The 25936-nt window shown below is 42.6% G+C and overlaps 1 protein-coding gene and 1 non-coding gene across 2 annotated transcripts; both read left to right on the forward strand.

Annotated features, from left to right (window-relative positions):
• Positions 1 to 357: 357 nt before the first annotated feature.
• On the forward strand, positions 358 to 1383 carry LOC147622425 (16.9 kDa class I heat shock protein 3-like). The gene is made up of 2 exons (XM_086821980.1): positions 358 to 590; positions 896 to 1383. Exons 1-2 carry the CDS (start codon positions 467 to 469, stop codon positions 1165 to 1167), a joined length of 396 nt encoding a protein of 131 aa, XP_086678106.1. The 5' UTR covers positions 358 to 466; the 3' UTR covers positions 1168 to 1383.
• Positions 1384 to 23196: 21813 nt separating this feature from the next.
• On the forward strand, positions 23197 to 23270 carry TRNAN-GUU (transfer RNA asparagine (anticodon GUU)). The gene has a single exon. It is a non-coding gene; the product is annotated as a tRNA-Asn (tRNA).
• The last annotated feature ends 2666 nt before the right edge of the window (positions 23271 to 25936 follow it).

Raw genomic sequence — 25936 nt, forward strand, 5'->3', positions numbered from 1 at the left:
AATAGAAAAATTAGTGTTAAGAAGACAACATGTAGAGAAGAAAACCTCTAAAGCTAGCTACATGTGGTGGCCTTTCTTAAGTATACATGAATTGAACATCATGCATATGCATGTGGTGAACTTCTACAAGTGTGTGGTGGCCTTATTTATGGATGTGATGGTGGCCTCCCATAAGCATGTGAAGGACATGCATGTGAGGAAGGAGAATAACAAGAGAGGGGGGAAAGGGCTACCTCCCCAGAGATCATGTTTTGCATGTGAGAAGAGAGTAGAATGATGAAAGAGGGGGGAGAGGGCTCCCTCCAAAAATCAACTTTCAAAGTAGTTAGAGCATCAGTTAATCCAAAGGGCATAACTAGAAAATCATAATGGCGTTGAAGGTAAAGGTACTTTTCATAAGATCCACCATACCCTAACACACATTTAAAGTTTGATGTAGGTTCGAGAGAGAGAGAGAAAGCGAGCTATGGATCCTCGAGTGCAGCGTTTCTTCTACGGAGGTGACCCTTTTTTCATCTCCTCGTATGCGGATGCGCAGGTAGACTGGCTGGAGAGCCCCAACGCTCACATCTTCAAAGTGGACCTCCCAGGTTGGTTGTTGCTCTCTACTGCCCTGGCCTCCGCAGATATATGAGAGACCACCTGTTCGTAACCAGGTGAGAAATCTGTCTTCAACTGTGAAAATCATTGCGTCAGCAGGTAAACCCTAACCGTACTAGGGATTCCCTTGGACCATTTATGATACTTCGTGTCATGCGTGCACCCATTGCCTCCCATGAGTGGCAACTGCTGGTGCGATTACCGCTATTTCGTGGCACATAAACACATTGGACCCATGACCATGTTACTGCCCTTTGTTTTCAAGTCCTTAATTTCCTTAATGTTGTTGTTGCAGGTGTGAGTAAGAAAGATGTACAGGTGCAAGTTCATGAGGGCAATGTGTTGGAAATTAGTGGGGAATACAAGAAGGCTGAGGAGAAAGGTCCTGTGAAGTGGCATGCTGTGGAGAGGTCCTATGGGCGGTTTGTTCGTCGCTTTCAGTTGCCTGACAACATCCGGGTGGATGATGTGAATGCCCATGTGGAAGACGGGGTGCTCACAGTTACCATCCCCAAAAAACAACATGCAAAACCAACAGTCAAAAAGGTTCCCATCAGCAAACTTTGAAGCACATGTAGCTTTCAATGAATACAAGGAACTAGTTATGCACTCTTAGAGAGTGAGTGCCTTGCTAAAAGTTGTTGCAGTTGTGTGAGCACTTAGCTCTTGCTATTATTGAGATTATGTCTAAACTCATCCTGTTAGGTTAATATATTATGATGTAATGAAGGTTAAATGGGCTAGTCTATGATGACGGTTTTTTTTAAGAGGACATTTGTTATAGATTTGGCTCGAGTGAAAGGATACCAAATAAAACTTTATGCTCTATGTAGTATGGTCATGTTCTTAAAGTGGTAAGTAATTATTATCAACGTTAACGTTCATTGCATAGAAGCGATGTCTATAGAAATATTACTACTATTGGTGATATTGGGACGGTTGATGTCAATCAAATCTTTCTTTGTATGATATTGATGTTGTATTAAGTTCCCAAGATGTTAGCATGGCTTTCTTAAGACTTGGACTTTGTATTTTGGAGATTATTAAATGGCACAAGGTCATGAATTATCAATGGGTGAATGTGACCCCTGTTCTCTAAGTGTCTCAATGTGTCAAGTATATCTTATATTGACCTATGACTTGCCAAGTTTATAAGGGCAATGTTCATGAGAAGGATAGTCTCTCCGTATCTACCATATAATAAAAGACAACACCAAGCAGGTTTTTAATAACCACTCCGTTGGTTAACATGATTTTGTTTCGGACGAGCTAGCACATCCACATAGGGAACTTGCACATTGTGGTTTGAAGGCAAGACCCAAGGACACATGCTTCAGTAAGGCTAAGGTAAGCTCTTGACTTGAACATATTTGGTGCTCCTTTCGGGAACTAGCCTAGGGCTTAGCTCCATTTTTTCGTCCATTCCAATTACCCAATATTGCCTTGAGTTGATTAGGAGGTCACACTCCAAAAAACATACAGATTTGGAGCCTTAGATATGTTTTTTTGTTGTCTCTGATTTTGATTTGAAGTTTATTTTGCATATGGGCATTATATGTTCATCTATTGGTAGGGAAAAACCCTAGTTTTTTGGTGATTTGCATGAAATTAGATTCCAAGAGATTTAGATTTTATTACTTTGATCCAAATATTAGCTTATCAATTATGATTAATAGTGAAATCCACTTCGAAAACATGAGCATTGATCTCCATTATGTTGAGTTAGAGTGGGATAGTCAATTTTATTCATGTATTTTATATTTTTTTATAATTTGTTTATGCATTATTAAATTGATCGATATAAGCATGCAAAACCATCTAGAGTAGAAGAATTAGTAGAGTAGAAGCATGCATTGTTGAATTGGTAGTAGAGTAGAAGTATGAATTGTTGAATTGATAAAAGCATGCAAAATCATATAAAAACAATAAAAAACACTTAATTAGTTATATAATAATAATTAAATAAGATTATGACCGCTAATCACATGCCATCAAGTCCAAAAAAACACTAGAAATTAGACCACACTAGTTCTCAACGGGTAGGGGACATGAGCTCACAGGCTCGCACATGAGCCTATAGACATGAGCCGTGAGCCTAGTGGACACGTGAGCTGTGATCTTGGATATGCGAGTGGTGAGCTTGGACACATGAACCTGCAGATGTAATCTTGGATATTATTTCCATAAAGACTTGTACTACGGACACACCTACCCATGTCCTTTTTGTTGAAGGTTTTCTTGTCATACAATCCAAGCATAAATTTTAAGGAAAATTCTTGTTCTTCATAATTAATAGGAAATTAAGTACACTTATTATCCATAAGTGCATAACAACCTTGTCATAACCACAGTGATGGAAAATGGGACATGTCTCTTTTGCTATACCACCAGGGACAAGTGTTCCATAATACACCTAATAGTAAGCACACGTAGCGTAAGGAGTCCCGCTCTCCACAAGAGCCCATTATAGAAGCAACTTTACCATAAAACCAAGTTCCAATTCTTCTCCATTTGAACAAGAAACAAGGAACACATGGAGGGATATGGAGCCAATGTTAAGCACTACCTAGTCATCACAAAGGGACCCCAAAAGGCATTCACCAAATGTATCCTCATCCAACAACGATCGTACAAACTCAAGGCCAAGTTGGAGGACGACAAGAACCATTGGAAATCATGTAACCTAAAGAGATGCTATATCTTAAAATGGAGGTTCTCACGCAACTATCTCCTTATGATTAGCCAGTGGAACACTATGATTCTTCTTGTCTTGCTATTACTAGCAACCTGCACACACACTTCCCTCCACACCCCCCTACCTCTCTCTCTCTCTCTCTCTCTCTCTCTCTCTCTCTCTATCAAACACACACACACACACTTCTCTCCACACCCTCTCTCTCTCTCTCTCTCTCTCTCTCTCTTAAACAACGACATGCACCCCTCTCTCTCTCTCTCTCTCACACACACACACATACACAAACAAACAATTCTCTCTCTCTCTCTCTCTCTCTCTCTCTCTCTCTCTCTAATTACTTTAATTAGTTTAAAATCTAACTAGTGTTTAGATTTTAGTTTGTGTCTATACTATTATTTATAAACTAATTAGTGTTTGATATTTTAGTTTAATTTGTGCTTAATTAGTTTAGTTTAGAGTTATCTAATTTGCTTGAGATCCCTCTTTTGCTTCTTCTGGAATTGAAGTAGGTACATCTAGTTCCCTTTCCCTTGTTGGCTCGTTTCGTGGATACGTTGTATCCCTGACCCGGTTAGTTGGCTTTATGAAGCCGTTAACATTCTTCTACTAAGGCCTTGGCATCTTTGAGCTTCCTTATGTCCTCATTGGCATTGGGGTACTCACCGACTCCTTTTAGGGTTGAGGGTTAATCCCTTTGCTCCTCTAGGTCTAGTTCTTTGTGGTTGATCCTTTGATGCCCTTCTTATCTCGAATAAGTGGATCCGGTGTTGATCATATCTTCTTCAGATCCATCTTGGATTGTGACCCTTATGTCACCCTTACCCACTTTTCTCACTCTTCTCCTATGGCCAGTTCTGGAAATGGTCGTATCTGCTCGGTTCTTCCCCTTGTCTCCCAATTGGGCTTGGGCTCGTGTCAAGACATTGAGTGGTGTGATATTTACAGGCTGCACACTAATGGTTCGGATGGTGGCTTGATTAGCAGTGGAAGTTGAACCGCTTGCGCGATATGGAAAATCCTTGATAAAATGATCAATACCACATTTAGTACAAGTGAGTACTGGCATGTCATTAGGCATAGCAATCGCTTGTTGGGGCTGGTGCGTATGAACCATATTCTTGTTTGGGCACTCAGTGATTCGATGCGGCCCTCAGTAGCCAAAACATTGTAGCGGTCCTCTTCTCATGTTCGAGTTCATGTCTTTGCCCTTCCACTATACCATGGTTTGAAACACAGATACTTGCATGTTATTTCTATAGGACATAGAATTTAGACGCGACTTTCGTAATTTCCTCATAGTACTCTCCGTTAAGTTCTACTCAACATATCACATCAACATCTTCTGATGACTCTTCAATCAATACTTGGTTGATTTTAGCCTCTGGTGGTTGTGGTGGTAGAACTGGTGGTGTAGAGGTGAAGTGTCTTGTACACCCGGAACATCCCCCTAGGTAAATAGGAAGAGTTGGGTTGTCCTGCAGGAGCAGCAGTGATTTGTCCAGGTGGCACTGGTAAAGCCAATGGAGCTCCAGGTACTGGTAGCTCTACAACAGCTTGGAATCTTGGATATCTGCACATTGAAGTGTCATGATTCCCTAATTTTACACAGTGTGCATAATAGAGTAATGGCCTTGCTCTTAATTGTTGACATTCGGTGGTAGTGTGATTCAATCTGCACATAGAGCACCACACCAATTCCCTACGGGGGTAAAGCTAATAAAGCCAATGGAGCTCTATGTGCTCGTATCTCTGCAACAGTTTGGAATCTTGGATATCTGCACATTGAAGTGTTATGATTCCTTAATTTTACACAGTGTGCACAATAGAGTAATGGCCTTGCTCTTAATTATGGACATTTGGTGGTAGTGTGATTCAATCTGCACATAGAGCATGACACCAATTCCCTATGGGGGCAACGCTGGTAAAGCCAATGGAGCTCTAGGTATTGGTAGCTCTACAACAGTTTGGAATCTTGGATATCTACACATTGCAGTGTCATGATTTCTTGATTTTACACAGTGTACACAATAGAGTAATGGCCTTGCTCTTAACTGTGGACATTCCATGATAGTGTGATTCAATCTTCACATAGAGCACCACACCAATTCCCTACGGGGGTAAAGATGGTTATGCCCATGCCTAGATGTTTCTCTTCCCTCCTTTATTTTCAGTTTTTCTAGTATTACATTACTGAGCTCATCCACAGTCATGTTTCTAACTTGCTTTCTCCGAGTTCCAATTTCTTGGTGACTCGGGACACGAGAAGTCGTAGTTGCTAAAGATATTCGAACATCTTCCGATTGTGGCAATTCTAGCATATTATCTTCATATTCAATTGCCAGTTTGCAACATGCATCTAGAGTGGTTGGTCGGGGGCTAGTACCGATAATCATGCATCTTGTGATCTCTAACTCCTCTGGAAGCAAGGTAATAACTGATCGTCAGTTAACCTCTCTCGTAGTTTTCACCTTGAATTTAAGTGCTTAATTAGAGACACATAGTCTCTCATTGACTCCATTTAAGGTTACTCGTCAGTTAACCTCTCCCGTAGTTTTCACCTTGAATTTAAGTGCTTAATTAGAGACACATAGTCTCTCATTGACTCCATTTCCTTTTGTTTGATATTGTGCAGCTGTGCCACCGGGCTCCATCGATCACCACTTCTGGCAAAGTTGGGCACAAACACATTTTTGAGTCGTGTGTTAACATTATCCTCGGGTTTGAGGGTTCGAAACCACTGATGTGCTTTCCCTTCCAAGGTCAGTGATGAGAAAAAGCATGAATCATTGTCACACCACTGAGACAGGTTCGCAGAGCAGGTTTCACATGTGGATTCAAAAATCTCTACATGCTGGATAGGATCTCTATCCCCAGAGAATTTTGGATGAGTTTGGAAATGATATGTGGCTTCATCTAGGAGGGTCGGGATTCTAGAGCAGTGCCTAGTTCCCTGACCATTCCTCAGCCCATCTCTGCAACTATATTTAATAGATTTGTCCTTGTGGCTACATTAAGGTCAGTGGTTAGATCCACCCTTGGTCTTTGAGGAATTTCTCCCCCCCTTCCTAGACCTCGTCCTCTTCCTGTGTTGGCTCTTCTAGGTATCTCCGGTCCATGGGATGATGTTCCTAGCCACTGCACCTTGGAGTGGCTTATCATTAGTTGCCTCTGTACGCCTTTGAGGAACTAAAAGTTCCATGTCATGTAGAACGTAGGATGATTGATCATCTGCTCAATATCTTTTTTGGTGTACAGAACGGTCCTCCACTTCACCCGCCGTTCTTGCTAGATTATCCTCTTCTTCTAGGATTATAAACTGCTCCTCAGTTTTGGGCTCTTTAATTATGGGTTCCAAGTTTGGAATTTCTCCCTCACTTCTTCCCATGACTAATTCCGGCTCCTTACCCCGTGATTGGAGTAAGTTTAAACCTCCCATCTCCTTTAGTTCAGCTCTCGTCCTTTGAGTGTCAAGATCTTGTTTCCTTAAGCTCAACTCTCGTTACTGTCGTTCCACCTCAATCCTTCTTAGATCTAACTCTACTTCCTCTAAGGTAGGGAAGAATACTTGACCTGTCTTGGCCATACTTTCCATGTCCCGTCTCATTCGGGGGGTGTCGGTGTTTGACAGCCTTGAATTTGATGTTTGGATGGGCACTTCTTGTCTTGGACCAAGTCTAATGATGCTGGTTGACCGACCCATGCCCACAGATTGCGCTTCTTCGCACATGATTGGTTTGGAGACCAAAAAATCCCCGGGCGATATCAATGATACCATTGGATCTGGTTGGGAGGGTGGTTTCTCCTCTTCCCCAAACCTAGAGTACCTCAGCCCTTCTTCCATGGACCTTCACTACTACTTTCAACAGTGGTTAGGTTCCGTAAGACACTTAAGTGAGTGCTTCTTGAGTGACCTGAACCCACACTTTTTTTATAGGAAGATCCTGGGTGATTCGATACACTATCATCAAGTGTAAGATAATCTCCAATGAGCTTTCTAGATCTTAAGTGCATGTATGTATGCTTTGATAAGCTACTTTGATGACCCAATTTAGTTTTGATCAGATTCTATCGATCTATTTCTGAGGCCGTAAGATTACAGAGAATAGTTCACGGTGTGAAGTGTCAAAAAACAGTTCACGTCGTGAACGTTTTTTGCACTTTCACGTGTTCAAAATTTTTTTGCTCTTGGGGTCGGAATTCCTCGTCCTTGTTGTAGGTGTCACTCCCTTCCAAAGCTTCGTAGCCTTAACTTGACTATACCAAACTCATGCGTTGGATTGGACTAAACCGTGAGTTTGCAGGAAAAATTTCACATTGTGAAAAATAAAGGGTTGAAAGTCTTCTAAAATGGTTCATGTTCATGGGAAAAATTTCACATCGTGAAAAATAAAGGGTTCACACTGTGAAAGTCTTCTAAAATGGTTCATGTCATGAACAAAAGATGGTTCATGCCGTGAGGAGTTTTGAAATAGTTCACGTTGTGAACAAATTTGTGAACTTTCACTATTCTTGATTTTGTCAGACCCGTGGCGTCAGAGGTGTCAGGATAAGGTTACCTATTTTTGGCAAGGTAATCCCGTGATTTGCAGTGCCGATGTTGGGAGCGCTTCGCGATGTGAAGTTACAGAAAAACGGTTCACGGCGTGAACATTTTCTTGCAGTTTCACGTGGAAACTTCACGCGTCGACTATTATGATTTTGGGTGCAAAATACTTATCCAACCGTTCCCAAAATGATTGTGCCACATCTAAGGAGTGGAATACAAGTTCAAGGCACAGAAATGGCTCCTGATTTTTTAGATTTTTGGAAAAGAAAAAAAATAGAATACCAACCTGTTCATTCACGTTGATGCTTCCAATGATGTAAATATCAAAAGAAGAAAAATAGAACACCAACCTGTTCATTCACGTTGATGCTTCCAATGATGCAAATATCAAAATTAACTTTAAAAAATAGTGAAGATCTATCCCCAAACCACTCCACCACACATATACATAACAAACTCAACCAATTTCACACATTTGTTTTTGCTTCCACACAATTCTTATCCATTCATTTCCTACACAATGCACTACCAGAATGCAAAAGCAATCATGAATCTTATGCAATGGGAGCTGAAACTCCAAGAGGAAGGAAAAAACAAAGGTGTTTCCCCAGCAGCGGCGCCAAAAATGTTATGAGCTACCACACCTCCAAGAGGGAACTCAATGCATTCACCTAAAGGATGAGCAATAGATCACAATCGTCGTAGGGAACTTACCAATGCTTTGAACTTGAGTCCCTTGAGGACTCCAAGCTCTTGCGGCCAATATCTCATAATGTAAAACTTTTATAGTGCCATTTCATGATACTTGTTTACACTAATAGCACAATGCTAGGGTGTGATGCTTTCATGTACACAAGAGGGTGGATTTGGCAATGATCTTTGCACCATCACAGTGGCTATTTGGTTTGCTTACATAAAGCATGGCGATGTATGCGGGAAGAATGGAAGTATTACAGAGCTTCCATGGTTTAAGGTTGACATTTTGGAATGCCAGAGACTACCAACCATAGAGGTATGCGAAGTTGCTTTGACCTTTTGGGAATCTCTACCTCACTTGATTGGCATGAGTGTAGGAAAGATTTGTGTCATGGAGAGAGATGCAAAGTGTGGCTGATTGAATCACCATGTTGTGTAAAGATCACCATTTGGGTGCATAGATCCAATGGACCCAAGGACCAAAATTTGGGCTGCTCATGTTATTGGGAAAGAACAAGAATTATCTAGTGGAATCTTCACAAAGTCCAAGTGTGTTATGTGACTAGGCAAGAAGGAGAATTATCTAGTGGCATCTTTACAAATTCCCAGCATGCTATGCACAAGGCTAGGCATTGTAAATGTGTAGACGTTGGAACTGTGCTTCATGGATCAAAAGAGGGATGGGTTGACCAAGCATGAGACTCGTTGAAGAAGACAAGACTAGGTAAGGCAACTGGATCAAAGGTAAACATGCAAGGTGTTGGCATGGGGCATGGATTTTGCATGTAAGAATGGGATCTAATGTCAAAGTGCCTTGAGACCAATGGATGTGATTGGCTTTGAGGCATGGGTGCAAGGATGGGTGCTAGAGTACAAGAGGGGAGGGTTTGGTTCTATGTGCCTAAGTGTCGTGTGTGAACAGATGTGAGTAAAGAGGATTGATTGTAAGTATACGCTAATTTGGGTTTGATGTTAGCAAGCTTTTCTTTTGGGTTTATGGATGGTTTGGCAATTAGGCTATCCAGATGATGTACTTTTTGTAAGCAAACCCAACTGTACCAACTTTACCTTGCGTGGGTAGCGTTGTACCCACTTAGTGGGAGCCAAAATAAGTAACAAAAGGAGGCAGTAAAAGGGTGAGAAGTGGTTTACTTATACTTATCGGCTTGTCACAAAGATGCAGACAGTAGCATTGTGTTAATGAACGGAACTTGCCAACAGTTGGTTACATGCATTTTCTTACTGGTGGCTTCTTATTAGCGAAGACGACGGTGTTACCTTGTTGCTAGCATTGGTGTCGGTATACCGGTTGCTTTTTGCTTGCAGGCTTGCTAGCTTTGGGGGGTTGGTGTGTTGACGTGTCGCTCTTCATCCCGAGGGACTTGGAGCTTTGCTATTATGGTAAGAAGCCAGTTGTGGGATTTAATAGGGGTTTTGATTTGGGATACCAAGGATGGTTTCGGTGAGGCTGGGGTTTAGGTTAGTGGAGAGTCTGGTTCTAGGGATTGTGCGATCTATGGTTAACCATTCCAAAGGGGAAAAGTGTTACGATCCTTTTTTTCCAGTTTACAATGCAATCCGTGGTCATGATCCATCCCCTTTTAAGGATGATGCTCCCCTTCAATGTACCTAGGGGGGGGGGGTCACATAAAGCTTGTATGATGTAGGTTTAGATCCAATAATAAACTCTACTTTAAAACAACCGATGGTAGACTGGGAATTATTTATTGTGGATAATGGTGTGGATGGTATGAGGAGTCGGTGGCCTAATGAGGTCTAGATCTCCCAAGAGAAAACATTGGCTAGCCCCGGCGTCAACCAAGGCAAGCAATGTAGCTAGGTGATCTTTTTGGGAAAACTCGACCTTAAGGTGAGCCGGTTCCACTGCTTGTTCCATTTCAATTATGTTGAGCATGGACATGGATGTGATTTAAGCACCATCCAATCATGCAGAGCTTGTCTAAACCTTTTTTGAAAGAGTGTCCATGGTTGCAAGAATCTAATCCTCAGTGTTAGCAGGTTCTATGCTTGCAAGAACGAGAATCCATGGTTGCAAGAGGGTTGCAAGAATAGGAATCCAATCCTCGAAGTCGGTAGGTTTCAGGAGGGAATCAATCTTGGTTCTCATATTCACCATCCAACATCTTGTTACAAGCTCTATAGATATCAATGGACATGGTGTGAGCTTCTGCCTTACATGCTTTGCAAATATCAATGAAATAGTTAAAGAGGCTATGTTAGACTCAATGCCTCGACCCATGGGATGAGTCTTTCCTATTTTCAAGTTTAAGTAGTTGTGTCAAACTCATTTGCAAGAATGCCTCAACCCATGGGGTGCGTCTTTCCTATTTTCAAGTTGAAGCAATTGTGTCGAAATCATTGGCGAGAATGCCTCAACCCATGGGATGAGTCTTTCCTAATTTTCAAGGACTGCTTACCCTTGTATGTGATTGGTTTCCTAATCATGAATTCCCAATGAACCAACCATACATCTCTCATGTAGGTAAAGGATGCCTAAGGATTTGGCTGTGTTCCTGTGGCAATCTTGGAACACAAGGCTAGTGCCTAGAGTGACGGACTTTCCCAAGACTCCTAGAAATCCTTGGTGATTATGTTAACACCAGAACCACCATCCAAGATTGCAGAGACCATTGTTCGTTTCTAAACGATAGTAGGTAATACGTTATTCATTTGTCACTTTCGAAGTAGTGCCCCATGTTTTTCATGGGTACTTTTGGCTGTCCTTTTATCTTGGGTATGGAAGGAGAGTGCTCAACTCATCCTCCTCCTCCTTAGGTTCCAGTTCACAATTTTGTGGGCTCTTAAAATATAATTCATCTAGTTGGATAAGTCTCTCTAAAGTTAAAAATTACCTTATAAAAGAGAACTTATCAGAACTTGAATTTCTAAGGATAAGAAGGTTGTGATGTCCCTCGTACGATATTCGTGCTTACTTAGCTCGTTGCTTACTCGAAGGTGGGCTTGGACCTGCTAATGTGTAAGGGTGTCATGTGCATCCCGCACTTGGATGCCACGTAGACATATCTGTATAGAAGGTGCAGGACCTGGGATGGTGAACTGGTCCCATGTGAGCCTAGTCCGAGACGAGTCAGCCAAGGATCCATCTCAGTCGTCCGAGGTCAGGTGTGCATTGTCCTGCACAGGAGTCCAAGGTCAGCAGGTGTGCACTATCTTGCACATGAAACAGTGCCAGTCCGCACTGTAAGTCTCCCTCTAGAATGATGTCAATGATTCTGTGTATCTGGTATGGTACCGGATGCCAGATCACTGAGTAGTTAGCTAGGGTTTGCTTTTAGAACAAGGGGCCAGCAGCCTACCCCAAGTCTTTGTGTGGGCATGGGGATAGTGTGAAACCACCCCCATGAGAGCCAAGAAGGCCCTGGCTGAACCCACCAGCCATGAAGGGGTTGTAGGAGGGCAAACATTCAAGAGATGCAGCCTTTGTATGGCTGTAGGGCAAGTATGGGGCAGCCCATACAGGCTGCCCGGCCCTAACACTGTTTGAAAATCAATGTCCAGCCCATGTAGAAAGCATGCGCATGATGCCCAACCAACAAGGGAAAGAAGCGCTGGCATTTATGTGATTTACTTTAGCATTAAATGCTGAAGTACTCAGTCGTGGGACATTTATTGCTGGCCGCCTGAATTAATGTTGGCCGATTGTTGTTGATAGAGTAGTATAAATAGTGAGCCCAAAATCCCATTGTTTTATCTCATTTCTCACTAAGAGCTCAAGCATAAAAGGGCTAGACAAGCCAAGAAGGTGCTAAGCAAAGGGGTGAAGGACTGCGGGTCAAGGGTAGGGATTTTCTCAGCTAAGAAAGGTCAAGATTTTTGTATTTCTTTTCAGATTTACATCATTCTAATAAAGCAAATACACCATCCATGGTGGGGGCCCTACAGAGGGTATTTGGGACCCAATATTGTGTCCTCTCTCTCTCTCTCTCTCTCTCTCTCTCTCTCTCTCTCTCTATTTTTAGCACATCTTCATTCAGTTTGTGCATTAATTCCATCGCGAAAAGAGTGTTGATTTCTTAGCATTGAAGTTACCGATCTTCTCCGAAGCTTCCGCATGTTACAAAGGGATTTGCACATATCATTTCCTAGGAGGCGATCCCTCTGATTCGGTCAAAATGAAATCGTTACCTATATCACATCAAAGAAAATATTTTGGTGACTATGATGACCCATGGAAGAACAATTTTCACCTCCCACACCGAGTGCATCTAGCAATGCTAAATCTGATCAGATTGGTTCTAGAGGTAGAGGTTCCGAGAACTAGCTTTTTTTGTAGTCTCTTAAGAATGGTTACGGTTTCGGCTAATGCCTCTAGCGGGCACATAGATTTCCTTACTAGTTCTATGATTGGATTTGGAATGGGGTCAAGGATCGTCTGAGATAGGGTTATGACCACTTGCTCAAGTACTGGCTCTAGTTCAACTTGAACTTTATCATAAGCTCTTGGGCTTTTATTCATGCGCTCTTTCTTCAACACGGTGTTGAGGTACTCCTTGAGTTTATTTGGAAGGTTTGCATAGTCAATGGGTTTCTTGAGGTGGTTTGAATGAGAGGTAGCTTCAAAGCTATTATCCAAACCACTTTCAATGGTCATGACATTGTTGCCCTTGAAAATTGATCATGTGTTGCATTTCCCTATGCTCTTCGAGGTATTCTTCTTTTGGACCTCTGGTTTTGGTTGATTAGCCTTTTTTTTAAGGGGATACTAGGGATTACACCTTTGGCTCTTGGGTTGCTGTGTTTGAGGTGAAAACTTGAGCTTTCTTCTTCTTCATCACCTTGGATGTTTCCTTACCCTTGACTTGGTTTGGATCCTTGTGATAGTTTTAGGGGGCTTTATATGAAGAAGTCAACCTGTGCACTTAACAGGTTAAGGCTCATCAAAGTGTATGCTCCGTCCACTGGGGGGTGACTTTCACTCTGCTAAGATAATCCTTAAAGACATGTTTGAATCCACACTTATAGCATTTGCCTGCATATAGAATGTCATTAGAGTTTGGCACTAGATTTGGGGATAGAGTTGGGGCAGCAGGTGCTCTTTGAGGACACTCAGCAATGAGATGTGATCCCTTACAATGGAAACATTGCATCGGTGGGCTTATGTGCCATATTGTTAAGGTCTCTTGCACTTTGTTGCTTCATGGCTTCAAAAAGAGAGGTATAGTCTATAGTTGGGGGTTGCTCTGGATATCCATATGAATCATATTTCTCATATGAGTCCTAGCTCTTCTGTTCTAGACTCTTAGAGTCTGTTGGCAAAGTCACCATATGTGCTATTATACTAGTGTAGTTCTAGGACGAACTAGTTGTGATGGTAATACTTGAGGTGGATATGGTATTGGTGGCAGTCTGTACATCTCTCTCAATATCCCTCTTGGTATAGGGTTCTGATGAATGGGTGCTCGATTGTGTGCCAATTGAGATGCATTTGGTATGGGCAGTAGGGCTAGTGATTGCTTTGGCACTAGGAGCATACATTGTGGTGCCAAGTTTCTCTAGTACCATCATGGGATTATGTCATGGTTCCCATGGTACTGAAAATTGTTGAGATATCGAGCTCGTCTAGTGAGGTGGCGGACACTGATGACCCGCCTGGGGGGGATAGGCCCCACACTTACACCACTGGCATGGTTGGTGAGATCTTGGGTGATATGCGGCCAGTGGGATGACAGGCTGTGTGACAGCCATTCTAGAGACTGGCATAGTTATAGCGCCAACTCATTTAGTTGGGTTCACACTATAGAGAACCCGTGTATGTATTGGTTGAGTACCTTTCATATTATGTGTACTCTTATCTTTGTATATGGGTGTTGAGTGTTGAGTGAAGAAGAAGAAGATTTTCAGCCTCTCACCTTGTGTGTTCTCTATTAGGGTTTTGTGAGTGTGTGTGTGCTTGCAAGAGCTCAAGCTCTCTTCCCCCCTACATCTTTTCATGGTATCAGAGCCTGGTTCATGCTAAGGGCTGAGCTGCAAGCAAGAGAACCACAGGAAGCGGTATAAGGGTAAGAGCTTCAACTACTCTTCCCTATTTGTGTTGGTGACTACACCCTTGTCGGGAGCTCTACGGGTGGCACCGGCAAACGATCTCTGATTGAGGAGCTTTCTTCGCGGGAGTAAAGCTATAGGGCAACTATAGTGTCCTATTGGACAAAATTTTTTGGGCCGAAAACGCATTTCGGGCGCGTCTGGACCTCCGTTTTTCAGAAAGTAGGCGATTTCGAGCACTGCGAGTAAGTCATCGATTCTCTACAGAACTCTGTTTTAAGAACTGCAGGAAGCCAGATTGACTGTGTAGACACTGCGGGTGCTGCAAAGAGGTCAACAGTTGCCATTGGGTGTATGTATGTACATTGAAGTCACTGGTTGTGACATTTGAGAGTACTACAGTACCGCTGCAGAAAATACAGCAATTTGTGCAGGACAAACCAGAGTGCTGTTTCTGGTAAAATTGTGTGTTTGGCAAGATGTCAAATGATGGGATAACCTAGATTGTGGCTGAGAAGCTTGATAAGAATAACTTCCATGCTTGGAGGTTCAGGTTGACGAATTTCCTAATGGGAAAGGACTATTGGGACTACATAGAAGGTGAGCATGAAGAGGCACCGGAGATACCGGACATAAATCCGACTGCTGCAGATGTGAAAGAGTTTAAAGACTGGAACCAAGGAGCCAGGAAAGTTATAGTATTGGCTCTCCATTAGTATACAGGACACCATGATTGGGCACATTCAAGATGCCAAGTCCCCCAAGGAGGCGTGGGACACCATGATTGGGCACATTCAAGATGCCAAGTCCCCCAAGGAGGCATGGGATACCTTGGTAAAACTCTATGAAACAAATACCAAGGCACGTAAGATACAATTGAAGAATGAACTTCATACTGTGGAGAAAAAGAGCATGTCTGTGAATGACTATGCATTGAAGATAAAGGGTATTGTGGAATCCCTTGCATCTATTGGTGTGTCAGTAGATGATGATGATAAGGTGGAAGTCTGTCTATGTGGTCTCGGGCCACAATACAAGGCGTTCAAGACGTCTATTCAGACTCGGGAAAACATTCCCAACTTTACAGATTTGGTGTCTATGCTGATTATAGAAGAGAAGAGCTTGGGTGAAGACCAACAGTCTTCACAAAACAAAAACAGTTCAGAGCAACAGGCCTTCTACACAAGTTCAGGAAGAGGACGAGGTAGAGGAGGCCGTGGACGCAGTCAAGGAGGTGGCCAAACAGGTAATCAAAATTATGGCCAGCAGTAGCAACAACAACAGTCCCAGAATACACAACAACAACAACAACAACACGCAGGTGGAAGAGGCAAATTCAGAGGTAGGGGGAGTCAAAGAGGCCGTGGAAATTGGTAAAGGTAGTATAATGATGCACGTGAATGCTATTATTGTGGTAAGCCTGGACATGTGCAGGCAGAATGTTATAAGAAGCAGGCTGACATGCAAAATGGGAAAGTGCAGCAGAACAACTATGCATCCTCAAGCAGGAACAATGAGTATAATGAAAGGTTGTTTGTTATGCAGCATGTCGTGAATGCCATGTCTGAAAATGTTGAAGCAGCAGCACAAAAAGATAATGTATGGTATGTGGATTCAGGTGCTTCGAACCACATGACAAGTCATGGGGAGTGGTTCAAGGAGATGAAAAACCTTGAAAGACTAGGTTTTGTGGAAACAGGAGATGACACTGCTCATCCAATTGCCCATGTTGGAGATGTGCCATTGTCTATGCAGGATGGCAAAGTGAAGTACCTTGTAGATGTACTTCACGTTCCGAACATAACAAAGAATCTGGTTTCAGTTGGCCAAATGATTGAGCAGGGTTTGCAGGTTCGGTTTAACCCTGATGGTTGTTACGTTGAAGACTTTAAAGACAAGTGCAGGTTGGTTGCAAAAGGCAACAGAGTGGGTAGAATGTTTACGTTGAATGTAAACATGCCTGAAATGAGTGCTGCGATGTTTGCAAATGGTTCAGGAATTGTTACAGACACAGAAATTTGGCATAAAAGAATTGGACATGTGAATGTGCAGCGAATAAAGTCTATGCAGACTAAAGGAATTGTGACAGGGCTGCCAAAGTTTAAAGTGGAAGGTATGCAGAGAATATGTGAAGCATGCCAATTTGGAAAGCAAACAAAACATGTATTTCCACGTAACAGATATGTCAGCAAAGATGCACTAGATGTTGTGCATTCAGATGTATGGGGTCCTACGAAGACCATGTCTATGGGAGGCTGCAGGTTATGTGACATTCATTGATGACCACCTAAGGAAAGTGTGGGTATATTTCATGAAGGAGAAGAGTGAGGTGTTCACTCACTTTCAGAATTTCAGAGTTTTGGTTGAAATGCAAACAGGGAAATATGTAAAGTGCCTAAGGTCAGATGGAGGGGAGAGTACTTCTCCAATGAGTTCTCTGAATTTTTGAAGAAGAATGGTATTCGGAGACAGTTTACATGCAGATACACTCCGCAGCAAAATGGAGTTGCTGAGCGGAAAAACATGCACATTGCTGAGATTGCGCGAGCATTGATGGAAGAGAAAAATATGCCGCATAGCTATTGGGCTGAGGCTGCTTCTACAGCAGTATACATCATGAACAGGACTCCAACTTGCAGCCATACATGATGTAACTCCAGAGGAGAGGTTTACTGGCAGAAAACCTGATTTGTCTCATCTGAAAGTTTTTGGATGCATTGCATATGTGCATGTGCCAGATGAGCTGAGAACTAAGCTGGATCCGAAAGCTGAAAAATGTTGTTTATTGGATATTCCCTTGAGCAAAAGGGATACAGGTGTTATAACCCTGCTACACGTGAGTTGAGAGTAAGCAGGGATCTTGTCTTTGATGAGATGAGCAGCTGGTATGCTGCTGAAAAAGAAGCTGTTGGGGCTGATGTGAGTGGAAGTGTGGTTGCACAGAATGCAGGTCAGCAATCATCGTCTTTGAGTGGACCAGGAGAGTCCTCATCTAGTGGGTCTGTTGATAGACCATGGAGTGGCAGGCTGCATCATAATACCAGCCCTGCAAATGTGATTAGTACATCACGTAAAGGAAAAGAGAAAGTGGTTGAGCCCCTTGGTATGCCTGACATTTCTGCAGGGCATTCTCATGTTGATGGAGAGTCTAGTGGCTCAGATATGAGCCTTGATGAGGAGCTTGGGATCCCAGCTATGAGAACACCTGGTGTAAAGAAGGCTATGGAAGCCATGAATGAAAAGCTGCGAAGATCTAGGAGAGTGAAAAATCTTGTGTAGAGATTTACCTATGATGGTTATGTGGCACATCATTATGCATATATGGCAAAGGTTGTGCAGGTTGTAGAGCCCACATGCATTGGTGAGGCTGTTGGAAATATGTGTTGGGAGAAAGCTATGGATGAGGAGATGAATGCACTATATGGAAATGAGACTTGGGATTTAGTGCAATTGCCTGAAGGCAAGAAAGCCATTGGATGCAAGTGGGTGTACAAAGTAAAGCATAACAGTGATGGAAGCATAAACAGGTACAAGGCTAGATTGGTAGCCAAAGGATATACGCAGACATATGGCATTGATTATCAGGAAACTTTCAGCCCAGTTGCCAAGATGGCAATAGTGAGAGTTGTGATAGCAGTGGCTGCGTCAAAGCAATGGTCTTTACATCAGATGGATAGCAATGGCTGCGTCAAAGCAATGGTCTTTACATCAGATGGATGTAAAGAATGCATTCTTACATGGGGATTTGCAAGAAGAGGTGTATATGTTGCAGCCACCTGGTTATGAGGATGTGGGTCACCCCGAGCATGTTTGCAGGTTGAAGAAAGCCTTCTATGGCTTAAAACAAGCACCAAGAGCATGGTCTGACAAGATTTTTGAATATCTTGTCACTATTGGCTTTCATGTAGCTAATGCAGATTTCTCGCTGTATGTGAGACATGGTGATAGAGGGGTTGTGCTTGTTGTCATCTATGTAGATGACTTGATCATTATGGGGGACCATGATGCAGAGATCTTTGATGTAAAGATCTTGCTTAGACAGAAGTTTGAGATGAAGGATCTGGGGGAGCTTAGGGGAGCTTAGATATTTCTTGGGCATTGAGGTGATTAGGTCACCACATGGTATTGGATTACTGTAGAGACAGTATGGCTTGGACATGTTGTCCAAGTATGGTATGACAGGCTGTAAGTCTATTTCCGTGCCATTGGATCAGAATGGCAAGTTGAGTGCAGATTCAGGAGAGATTTTGGAGGATCCTACTATGTATAGGCGCATAGTAGGAAGCTTGATATACATGACGATCACCAGGCCAGATTTCAGCTATGCTGTTGGGTTGGTGAGTCAGTTTATGCAAGTTCCACGGAAACCGCATTTGGATGCATTGAGACGCATACTGAGGTATGTGAGGTCTACTTTGCATTGTGGACTATTCTATGAGACTGGGACAGAGATATGTGTACATGGGTACACAGATGCTGATTGGGCTGGTAGTAGTATCTCAGATAGAAGATCTGATTGGGCTGGTAGTAGTATCTCAGATAGAAGATCTACCAGTGGATTCATGTTTTCTTTAGGGAGTGCTGCTGTGACTTAGAGCAGCAAGAAGCAGCCTATGGTTGCTCTATCCAGTACAGAGGCCGAGTACAGAGGAGCTGCTATGGCAGCATGTGAGGTAGCTTGGTTGAGAAAGCTACTTGCAGATTTGGGTCTATCAGTGGATAGACAAGTTGTCATTTTCTGTGACAACATTAGCAGTATACATTTGGCCAGGAACCCAATTTTTCATGCTCGCATGAAGCATATAGAGGTCCACTACCATTTCGCATTTCATCAGAGAGAAGGTCTTGGCAGGAGACCTTGACCTTGTTTATGTCAGCACAGAGGATCAAGTAGCTGACATCTTCACCAAAGCATTGGGTACAGAGAATCTCCGCAGATTCAGGGCTTCGCTTGGTGTACATGAGATGGAGTTGAGCTCGAGGGGGAGTGTTGAGATATCGAGCTCGTCTAGTGAGGCGTGGACACTGATGACCCGCCTGGGGGATAGGCCCCACACTTACACCACTGGCATGGTTGGTGAGATCTTGGGTGATATACGGCCAGTGGGATGACAGGCTGTGTGACAGCCATTCTAGAGACTGGCATAGTTATAGCGCTAGCTCATTTAGTTGGGTTCACACTATAGAGAACTCGTGTATGTATTGGTTGAGTACCTTTCATATTATGTGTACTCTTATCTTTGTATATGGGTGTTGAGTGTTGAGTGAAGAAGAAGAAGATTTTCAGCCTCTCACCTTGTGTGTTCTCTATTAGGGTTTTGTGAGTGTGTGTGTGCTTGTAAGAGCTCAAGCTCTCTTCCCCCCTGTATCTTTTCAAAAATGAGTAAAATTTTGTTGTTATCTAGGCCTTAACATTGGACACTCTGTGCTTGTATAATTTTGGTGGTAAATTATGCACCCAAACCATGGTGCTTCATGGGAATATATGCAGGTGTCCTACTTGAGGTGTTAGCTTGGCTGGCCTTGAGGTTTTCCTTGCGCGGCGGTTGACCCACTGCTGGCCTAAATGGTTGAGCAGATTCATTGCCAACTCGTCCATTCTCATGTCCTTAATTAGGACTCTAGCTAGTGCTAGTTGGGCATCCTTGGTCAATGAGGCTTTAGATGATGCATCCCCTATCTCTTGGTTGTTCGGGTGGAGGACTTCTTGTAGATTATCTACTAGGTCTATTACCTCGTGGGTGGCAACACTCATCAAAGATGTAGTGCCTAGACCTGTAAAGATACCTCTTGCTCTTGAGAATGATCATAAATTGATTGATGAACAATGAGTTATCTAGTCTCTCGCAATATTGTATCTCATAGATACTTGGTTCTAGCAATATAATACCACATCCTTTCTCCCTTGTCTTGCTATGTCTGTGCAATGGGGCTCCATCAGGCTCTGCTGGGCAAGAACCCCACTATGAAAGTGTGTCTCAAAACCTTGTAGCTGGCCTTTTAAAGTTGATTTAGTATCACTAGCTTGCTTTGCCTTCAAGGCAAATTCCGAATGAGAAGATCTCGGTATGATCATCAATCTATCCCATGGCCTCGTAAATTTGATCAAACTTCTCTAAATGGGGTCTCTAGTTCCATCAAATTTGGTCATCATCCTTGGATTGGATTGGATTTTCCCAACTCTGAGCCTCTAGGTGCTATATGTTAGTTGGATTTTCCCAACTCTGAGCCTCTAGGTGCTATATGTTAGTTGCAACCCCCATTCCTATTTCAAACACCATCCTTAACATGTCTCTTGCGTATTCACGTGATGGTGGAAAGTAGCCAAAAGCCAAAAAAAGTTCTTAGACACAATTAATGGATAATGTACCCATAGCCAATTCAACAATGAGCTTTCATCAACCAAAATAAAGTACAAGAGTGATTGCCCTAAAGGAAAAAAGCAGGCCATCATTACACCATTGTTGAGCAAAGTAAAAGAGCCTCCATATGTTACCTGTCACCATCATGCACAAGGGAAGTGTTAGAACAAATCATAATGTAGCATGGAAGACAGGTGTCAAGTATGTAGGCTAGTTGTTATCCATGTCAAGAACTTTACAGAATAAAAAGGTAAAAAGACCTCGGAATCCATGGAGCTAAGGGTAGTTGTGGTGTAGTAAGGCCCTATCAGGAGATCTACAAGCTTGCAGGTACTTGTTAATCCAATCTAGGATTAACAAGAGCTACCACCATTATCTTACATCAAGGAGTCACGGAAGATACACCAGAGGGTCATACATTCAAGATATGAAGCAATGGTGTCCAAAACTACAACTTGGACGAGTGCCCATAATGGTGTGACGGAGTATTTATGGAGATTCCCACTTCAAGAGCATGTGGTAGCAAGATAGGATGAAGTCCTAAGTGATGTACTTCATGGATATATTATGAGAGTAGTCATTGTAGGATTAACAAGAGCTACCACCATTATCTTACATCAAGGAGTCACAGTAGATACACCAAAGGGTCATACATTCAAGATATGAAGCAATAGTGTCCAAAACTACAACTTGGATTGGTGCCTGTAATGGTGTGATGGAGTATTTATGGCGATTCCCGCTTCTTCAAGAGCGTGTGGTAGCAAGATAGGATGAAGTCCTGAGTGATGTACTTCATAGATATATTATGAGAGTAGTCATTGTAGGATTAACAAGAGCTACCACCATTATCTTACATCAAGGAGTCACGGTAGATACACCAAAGGGTCATACATTCAAGATACGAAGCAATAGTATCCAAAACTATAACTTGGACGGGCGCCCATAATGGTGTGATGGAGTATTTATGGCGATTCCCGCTTCAAGAGCATGTGGTAACAAGATAAGATGAAGTCCTAATTGATGTACTTCATGGAAATATTATGAGAGTAGTCATTGTAATAGCATTAGGCCTCTTATGAGCCTAAAGTGCCCGGTCGGCCAGTAGTCATTATAATAGCATTAGGCCTCTTATGAGCCTAAAGTACCCGGTCGGCCATAGTTTAAGTGAGTGTGAACACTTATGACCATGTATATAAGTGAATTTCTCTCATATTACAACATACTCTCCCATTGTGCAATTGAGTCTTGCTCTTGCTAATCCTCTTGCTAATCTCTATCCCTAATGCATGCTAGTGAGTGTGTGTGAGTGAAGTGAGGTGAGAGGAGGGACGAGGACCTGTAGTGCAACGCCGATGGTGTGACAACGCTCGCAGGAGACACAGTGGAATTACTTCTCAAGGAGTTATAGAGCTTGGAGACCTCAAGGGTTACAAGCTCAGCCATTGGAAAGATCCTCACACGACAGTTGCGATTCACCAGGTAATCTCTTTTTGGATGTGTTTCACGGAGGGTTAGGGTGAGCCATAACAGTATTGTGGTTCCAGCATAGTACCGTTATATAATAAAGAGTACTACCAGTGGGCTACTGGCTTCTTGCTCTTCTTGAAAGGGCTCTTCTTGAAAGAGCTCTTCTTGAAATAAGTCTTCAAACTCCATATTAAGTATGCAATAAATGAAAAGAGACACTTTTCTCTTTTTAACCGACAAGGACCTCATCATGCAGTGGTATGTAGTATTTTACTTGTAGTCCTTGTAAATCCAAAAAGTGAGGTGAAGACTATTATTAGTAGGATATATCACTTATAAAAGATTCTAGGCCTAACTAGGCTAGTTAGAGAATGGGACATGTTAACTAAAATCAGTCGTATAGGAGTGAAGACACACACTATCATTTATGGCATATGGGTATAATACAAAGTGTGTGTGGTGGACCTCGGAAGGGGGGGAATAGAAACTATTGATTGGTGATTGATCGATACAGATCATGGGGGGTGGGCAATCAATCATGGCCAAGATCGACCACACCAGCCCCCCCTCCATGATTCTGGGGCAATCAATCATGGCCAAGATCGACCACACCAGCCCCCCCCCTCCATGATTCTGGGGCACTATTCAAATAGGATTGCTATCGCTGCCGCTTCTTCCTATAATAGGAGTTAGGGTGTACGCGAAGTTTACAAAATGTCAGAGGAAGCTTAACGTCTTGCAGATTCAGAGGCGGCTCAAAGAACAAGGGTCATTAAATGTGTATGAGAGTAAATTCCCTACCATTTTCCTTGGTAGCTCAGCGATAGAGCGGTCGGCTGTTAACCGATTGGTCGTATAGGTTCAAATCCTACTCAGGGAGATTCATCTATTTCCGATGAATGTGAATTTGATTTTAATTTTTAATCCCCATTATTCCCACTCTCCCTCCTTGTTTTAAATATGAGTATGGCACCAATGTGCGTGTGCAATCGGCAATTAGTGATACTACAATCATAGGTGCATTTCCTTGTAGTTTTTTTTTAAATGTATGTATGTACGGGTCCATCGCTTCGCCTAGTCCATAAACTTAGGACTAATTCATATCCATAATTAGAGAACCCAGAGACATAGGAAGTACTGTTCATGCGTGTGCAAATGCCATTGGGGCAACTGCTACACACAGTTTACCAACCCTATTGATAGACATAAAGGTATGGATAGAAGGCAAAGCTACGATACTACTACAGAGGAGGTCTGCCACCTCTGGGGCAGAAAGAACCCTAAGACATACAAGGAAAACCTGAGTCGTCAAGATACCAGTTAATCAATTGGGATGTTATTACGAAAGCGACAACACAAATTCTAAAATCCCGATTCATCATGACAGATACCAGGCACTGGCTATCCTAGATGGTGGGGCGGGGGTTAGCATCATCACAAAGCATTTCTAGGAGAACTGGGAAAAACCCGATCTAAAAAGGGCAGATCTAATCATTAAAATGGCTAACAAAACATCGTCAACGCCCATTGGACTTCTTGGAGAATGTAAAACTCAAACTCTTTACATTTTGCTACCATCATACGTTTGTGGTAATGGACTTCCTGTGCCAACCTGACTCATATGACATAATATTGGGGAGAACCTTCATGAGAGGGAGTCCAAATTGGTGCATGATTGGGCATTAGACCATGTGTATGTGCGTAGGGATTTGTAAATTTTAAAGATAGATTTGAGAACGTGGAAAGCACACCCCATGGAAGGGCAATTGTTCGGTAATGATTCAGTCACAAAAACGAAGCAAACCACATCTGTACAAATATGCCAATCCACAGTGGAAATTTCTAAGGAAGAAGAGGAAATGGAAATGTATGCATCACTTCCTCCTCCGAACTTCAGTGAAAATTGGGTGCATGTGCTAGCTACCATAGATGTGATGCAACCCAGGGGGACCCAATATGTAAAATCGGGAACTGTCCCTACAACCTCTGTCTGTATGGTTAATTGGAAAACCATTGATGAAAGAATCAGAAGAGGAAGCCTAAACCATTGATGAAGAATCAGAAGAGAAAGCCTCTAGCATAGAAGGGACTGTAACACAAGGCCGTACCAATGCTCAATGGGTCAGAAGATAGTGAAAACAGAAACGAGGTGAGGAATTAAGAAAGATAACACTGGAGGGAAAACACAAGGAGAAAGTCACCCTTCAAGAGCTAGAACCACCTAAGCTTACGAAAGCGGGGCATCGAAAACGGAACAAAGCCTTGGCAAAAGCTGAATGTGAGGTAAGAGAGATCATGGCTAAAACAAAGAGTGAAAATGAGGATAAACCAGACTTGCTCTCAGTACTACCCAACCACTTCAAAACCTACACTATTGACAAACGAAAGGTGGTCTGTCCGACTGACGGCGGCAACAAGGGTCAAGGAGGATGGGCAACAAGGGTCAGGAGGATGGGCTATCCACATCATACGATGGCCCGGCGGAAGTTAAGGAAGTTGATATTGCGGGACCAAGGGAGGAAGCTAGACCCGTATACATTACTAAGGACTTGACTTCAGCTGAAGAAGATGAGCTCGCTACTCTCCTTAAGGAATTTAAGGACTGTTTCGCCTGGAATTACAAGGAGATGAAGGGTGTACCACCTGAGGTAGTGCAACATACTATTCCAATCATGGAAGGATCAAGACCAACTAGGCAAAAACCATACCAAATGAATCCTAAGTATGCCGACGATTGTAAAGGAGGAAATAGACAAGCTTATTTGCTGCGGGTTTCATCTATGAAATCAAACACACAGATTGGTTGTCACCAATCGTAATAGGGCCAAACAAGAATGGAAAACTTAGGATATGTGTCAATCTTAAAAAGGTCAACGTAGGTACTTAGAAAGACCATTATCCATTACCCTATATACGGAACATGTTTTAGAGAGAGTGGCTGGTGCAGAAGCTTACAGCTTCTTGGACGGATTTTCAGGCTACAATCAGGTGTCAATAGCACCAGAAGACCAGCAGAAGCTAGCTTTCAATAGTATGTTGCACCACCTGAGGTAGTGCAACATACTATTCCAATCATGGAAGGATCAAGACCAACTAGGCAAAAACCATACCAAATGAATCCTAAGTATGCCGACGATTGTAAAGGAGGAAATAGACAAGCTTATTTGCTGCGGGTTTCATCTATGAAATCAAACACACAGATTGGTTGTCACCAATCGTAATAGGGCCAAACAAGAATGGAAAACTTAGGATATGTGTCAATCTTAAAAAGGTCAACGCAGGTACTTAGAAAGACCATTATCCATTACCCTATATACGGAACATGTTTTAGAGAGAGTGGCTGGTGCAGAAGCTTACAACTTCTTGGACGGATTTTCAGGCTACAATCAGGTGTCAATAACACCAGAAGACCAGCAGAAGATGGCTTTCAATACAATGTGAGGGGACATTTGCATATAAAGTCATTCCCTTCGGTCTCACCAATGTCCCAGCAACATTCCAACGATTGATGTGCACAGCCTTGAAAGACTACTTACAAAAGTGGTT

This window comes from Cibotium barometz, chromosome 28 (assembly GCF_041138505.1).
Source record: "Cibotium barometz isolate CiBa-2024 chromosome 28, ASM4113850v1, whole genome shotgun sequence".
Lineage (NCBI taxonomy): Eukaryota > Viridiplantae > Streptophyta > Polypodiopsida > Cyatheales > Cibotiaceae > Cibotium > Cibotium barometz.

Excerpts from the sequence above, each read along its gene's own strand:
- LOC147622425 (XM_086821980.1), top strand. The coding sequence starts at position 467 with ATGGATCCTCGAGTGCAGCGTTTCTTCTACGGAGGTGACCCTTTTTTC. Across the intron at positions 591-895 it reads CTTCAAAGTGGACCTCCCAG|GTGTGAGTAAGAAAGATGTA; the intron begins GTTGGTTGTTGC and ends TTGTTGTTGCAG.